The sequence below is a fragment of the Helianthus annuus genome, chromosome 1 (genome assembly GCF_002127325.2).
Source record: "Helianthus annuus cultivar XRQ/B chromosome 1, HanXRQr2.0-SUNRISE, whole genome shotgun sequence".
NCBI lineage: Eukaryota > Viridiplantae > Streptophyta > Magnoliopsida > Asterales > Asteraceae > Helianthus > Helianthus annuus.
Genome location: NC_035433.2, coordinates 81,618,866 through 81,624,553, shown reverse-complemented (window position 1 = coordinate 81,624,553; position 5,688 = coordinate 81,618,866). Strand labels below are relative to the sequence as shown.

General features: G+C 42.6%; 1 protein-coding gene across 1 annotated transcript; it reads left to right on the top strand.

The window, feature by feature from the left end:
- Positions 1-500: 500 nt before the first annotated feature.
- Positions 501-929, top strand: LOC110919158 (cysteine-rich and transmembrane domain-containing protein B-like). The gene has a single exon (XM_022163462.1). It carries the CDS (start codon positions 501-503, stop codon positions 927-929), a length of 429 nt encoding a protein of 142 aa, XP_022019154.1.
- Positions 930-5,688: the final 4,759 nt, after the last annotated feature.

The window sequence follows — 5,688 nt, the reverse complement described above, 5'->3', positions numbered from 1 at the left end:
AATCTCATTCATTTCATCATTCCGAATCCCCCTATTCTCCAAGACAATTCAACCCAGCTGACTATGTTAACGACTTTCTCGGCTATAACCCGTTGGGCCCTGAGGATCATTTCTCTCAGGAAATGGAGATGGATGATGACCCCGACCCGGAGATGCAAACAGGAACCCCGGGCCACCCGATCAGCATATCTAGTGGGTCTCCGTTTCAGGGATCTCCTTATCGTGGACCCGACTCCTTCCAAGAGAGGATGGCTACCTATGACTGGTTCTTTACTCCATCTTATCATAGCTCTCTGGCTCAACCACCTTTAGATGATCCTCAACTTCAAGCTGTCTCACCACCACCACTCCCGGTAGAGGAGCCACCATAGCAGCCACCGCAACCACCTCCCGAGCCTCCGAGGCGAAGGAGGAACGCCCGCATGTCCGTTAGAGGAGGACCCCGTTTCAGTTCTCCTCGAGGGTCGAGTTCCTATCCCCCTATTCCAGAGGACCCTCAGATGGGTGGGCCCTCAAACGCGGCACCGGAGGATAATCCTCCGCAAGCTTCTTATGCACCACCTATGCCGCCTGTGGGATTTGATAACCCAATTCCGACGTACCCAGGTTCTTCCGGGTATAATCCTTATGGAGACCCGTCGGGATATCCATTGGGCTACGGAACTCATGACCCATATCTTACGGCTGCTCAGTATCACCACCTTTATCCTTCTACTTACCCTCCTATGCCTCCAACTGACTACCCAATTCAGGGTTATCAGTATCCTCCATATCAACCACCTCCATCCCAGCAACTACAACAGCAGCAACAAACTCAGGAAATCTTAGAGAGGTTGGATAAGGTTGAGCATAAAACTAAGAAGAACAAGGAGAGGCATACTAGCTTCATGAAAGGCCTCGCCAACCTTATCAAGGGGAAGAAGAAGTAGAGGGTTGTTTTATTTTCTTGTTTGTTGTAATCATGTCCCTGTGTGGACATTTGTTTGATTTCTGCATCAAGTCCCTGCGTGGACTTATTTTCATTTCTGTATGCCCCTGCGAGGGTAGTTTGTCTTTTTCTAAGTCCCGTTTAGGGCAGTTGTATTTGCTTTCATCCTAATGAAGTTTTAGCTTTGGTTTTAAATGTGTGTATTTTATTACACCATGTTATTTCCTTTCAATTTATAATTGATCTGCCAAAGAAACTCTTAGAGGTATAACCTACCAAAGTATTAAATTGGCTATGATGGTACAACCTTTTTAAGATAATAAATCTCTGTTAACATCTGAAAACATGTTAGCATTCCTCGCTGTGCGGTACGAGAAACCACACAAACTTCGAAAAGATACTTGGACCCTTCCAAGTCATATAAAGCCAAAATGATCAATACGAATCCTGGCTAGCAAACATCAGTGTGATATATACACCAAGACATCCATTTGAGATGCAGGCTTTAAGCAAAGGTGTAAAATGACAATGAAAGTACAATTCATAAACTTCTTGTCAAAAAGGGCAATGAACTTTGTTCAGACCTTAAAAGATCACTGATTTTTGAGATCGTTAATTAGAATCTCAACTCATCCTTGTGACAAGCTTCCTAGCTATATAAATGTCCTTCGAGACGAGATAAATAATACGTAAAATGTCTTTTATGGCATTGGCAGTTGTGGAATTTCTATTCTTCCCCTGCCCAGTAATAATGCATTTTATTAGCCTTAAGTTATTATGATTGAAAAGGTCTAAATGGTTTAATAATACCATGACCAATGAATCAGCAATGCAATGAACTTATATGTAATTTAAATTACTATTATTGTCTCTATTATAGCATTCAGAAATGGTTGACTCCGACGAAGTAAACAGTCATCCAGCACAGGGCAATACCAGAATTAACATTACTGGTGCAGAATTACAAGCTATGATCACCGCTGCAGTCTCTCAAGCGGTTGATGCTAAGTTTAAGGAGCCGAGTATCGTTCGGTCACAAACTCACTCTAAAACTCATTCTAAATCTCACACTCATAAGAAGAGTGAGTCGGTGCATTCGTCTAACCAGGGTAGTATACCCAAAAGACAGATAGATCTTGAGCCGACCCCTAGATACACCAAGGGTTGTACCTACAAGTATTTTGTTTCCTGTAAGCCAAGGGATTTTACAGGAGAAAAAGGGGCGATAGATTGTATGAAGTGGTTAGATGAGATGGAGACGGTGATAGACATTAGCGGCTGCGCTAAGGAAGATGTAGTTATGTTCGCCTCCCAATCTTTTAAGGGCGATGCCCTTACGTGGTGGAAAGCACTCGTGCAGTCCACCGGGAAAGTCCATTTGTATAACCTTTCTTGGGAGAAGTTTGTCGATTTGGTTAAGGACACTTATTGTCCTCAACACAAAGTAGAGCGTGTGGAGACTGATTTTCTCACTCTCGTAATGAAGGATCTAGATTGTAGATCTTATGTGACAAGTTTCAATTCCATGTCCAGGTTGGTACCATATTTAGTCACCCTGAGCCGAAACGCATCGCGCGTTTTATTGGTGGTTTGGCCCCTGAGATTAATGGAAATGTGAAGGCTTCTAAGCCAACCACCTATAGATCTGTTGTGGATCTATCACTATCCCTCACATTGGATGTAGTGAGGAGCAGGGCGAAGAAAAATTCTGAAGAGGGAAAAAGGAAGAGAGAGGATGATCAGTCCTCTCAATCGAATAAGAAAGGAAAGGGGAACTCTGGTTCCAAGAAGGGGCAGACTGATAACAAGCCCAGATGCAAGACTTGCCATAAGAGACACTTTGGCAAGTGCAATTGGGACCCACAGGCCAAACCATGTGGGATTTGCAAGAAGAAAGGGCACAAGTCTGTTGAGTGCCGAAACATCAAGGACGCAACCTGTTATGGTTGCAATGAAAAGGGGCATATCAAGACCAATTGCCCCAAGAATGCGAAAAAGCCTGAAGAGGCTAAGAAGAACAATGCCCGAGTATTCCAGATGCAGGCAAGGGAAGCGGTGACCGATGATAGCGTCATAACAGGTACCTTCCTCATCAATAATATTTATGCTAGAGTCTTATTTGATTCCGGTGCTGATAAGTCCTTCGTAGATCATAAGTTCTGTAAGTTATTGAATTTGCCTATTAAGACTCTAGACATAAAATATGAGGTAGAACTCGCTGATGGTACCTTAGAATCTGCTTCAACTCTTCTTGATGGATGTTCAATATCCATTAGGAACCATTCTATTCCGCTGTCCCTCCTGCCAATGAAATTGGCTGGTTTTGATATAGTTTTAGGCATGGATTGGTTGTCGCATAACCAAGCCCAAATTGCCTGTGATAAAAAGCTTATCATTATCAAAACCCCCTCCGGTGAATCAGTCACTATCCAAGGAGACACACAGTACGGATTGCCCAGCAATGTGTCTATTCTTAAAGTATCCCAGTGTTTGAAAGGTGGGTGTGTCATTTACATGGCACAAGTGACTGTTAATGACCCGAAGCCGAAGATCAAAGATATTCCAATCATTTCAGAGTATCCAGATGTCTTTCCTGACAAATTACCTGGATTACCTCCTGAGAGGCAAGTAGAATTCAGGATCGACATTCTCCCTGGATCTGCGCCTATCGCACGCGCTCCGTATCGCCTAGCGCCTACCGAAATGAAAGAGCTCAGAACTCAACTGGATGAATTATTGGAAAAAGGTTTCATTCAACCCAGCTCTTCACCTTGGGGAGCTCCAATTTTGTTTGTGAAGAAAAAGGACGGATCAATGCGTTTATGCATTGATTACCGGGAACTAAATAAGGTAACGATCAAGAATCATTATCCTTTACCCAGGATCGATGACTTGTTCGATCAACTCCAAGGAGCGGGTTACTTCTCAAAGATAGATTTGAGATCTGGTTATCATCAACTTAAGGTTCGAACCGAAGATGTTCCGAAGACGGCATTCAGAACAAGATATGGACACTTCGAGTTCTTAGTGATGCCTTTTGGGCTCACTAACGCGCCTGCAGCATTCATGGACCTCATGAATAGAGTCTGCAAACCATATTTAGATAAGTTTGTCATTGTTTTTATAGATGACATACTTATCTACTCACGTAGCCAAATGGAGCATGAAAAGCATCTTCGATGTATTTTAGAACTGCTTTGACAGGAGAAGTTATATGCCAAATTCTCTAAGTGTGAATTTTGGCTTCGCAAGGTCCAGTTTCTTGGACATGTGGTCAGTGAACACGGTATACAAGTAGATCCTGCCAAAGTAGAGGCTGTAATGAATTGGGAAGCACCTAAGACACCTACAGAAATTCGCAGCTTTCTGGGTTTAGCAGGATATTATAGGAGATTCATTGAGAACTTCTCAAGAATAGCTGCACCATTGACTTCCTTGACCCGTAAGAATGTGAAATTTATCTGGGGTCCCAAGCAGCAGGAATCCTTCGAGACTTTAAAGCAAAGATTAAGCAACGCTCCGGTTTTGTCACTACCAGAAGGAGTTGAAGACTTTGTTGTTTATTGTGATGCTTCACACACTGGCATGGGGTGTGTACTTATGCAGAGGGGCAATGTAATTGCCTATGCATCGCGACAGCTAAAGGTGCATGAAAAGAACTACACCACTCATGATTTGGAATTGGGTGCTGTGGTATTCGTACTAAAGTTATGGAGACACTATCTGTATGGAACTAAATGTGTGATCTATTCAGATCACAAAAGTCTCCAACATTTGTTCAATCAAAAAGAACTCAATGTGAGACAACGTCGTTGGATGGAAACGTTAAATGATTATGATTGCGAGATTCGCTACCATCCCGGTAAGGCGAATGTGGTCGCAGATGCTTTAAGCTGGAAGGAAAGAGTTAAGCCGATTAGGATCAATGCAAAGAGCATTGAGTTGAAGAATAATTTGAACGAAAGACTGTTGGCTGCACAAAAAGATGCCATATTGGAAGATAATCTTCCAAACGAAAAGTTAGGTGTAACTGTTGAACAGTTGACACCTGGTAAGGATGGAATTCTAAGAATGAATGGTAGAATTTGGGTTCCTATTCAAGGAGGACTTCGGGATGTAATCCTTCAGGAAGCCCATAATAAGTATTCAGTTCACTCGGGAGGTGACAAGATGTACCAAGATCTAAAGGAAAATTACTGGTGGATAGGTTTGAAGAAATAAATTGCTACCCATGTGGCTAAGTGCCTGACATGTGCTCAGATTAAAGCTGAACATCAAAAGCCATCAGGTCTTCTACAACAGCCGGAACTTCCCACTTGGAAATGGGAAATGGTAACTATGGATTTTATAACCAAGTTACCTAAAACAAGGCACGGAAATGACACTATATGGGTTATTGTTGACAGATTGACAAAGTCAGCTCATTTCTTACCCATCAAGGAGACTCATAGCTCCGATAAGTTAGCCCAGTTATATGTCGATAAGATTGTAGCTCTTCATGGAGTACCGGTGGCTATTATCTCGGATAGAGATATTAGATACACCTCTCACTTTTGGAAAAGTTTCCAACAATCTTTGGGCACTCGTTTGAATTTTAGTACTGCTTACCATCCCCAGACTGATGGTCAAAGTGAGCGTACTATTCAAACCTTGGAAGACATGCTTCGTGCATGTGTTATTGATTTGGGTGGTAGTTGGGATGACCACCTGCCATTGATTGAGTTCTCCTATAACAATAGTTATCATACCAGCATACAGGC

Excerpts from the sequence above, each read along its gene's own strand:
- LOC110919158 (XM_022163462.1), top strand. The coding sequence starts at position 501 with ATGGGTGGGCCCTCAAACGCGGCACCGGAGGATAATCCTCCGCAAGCT.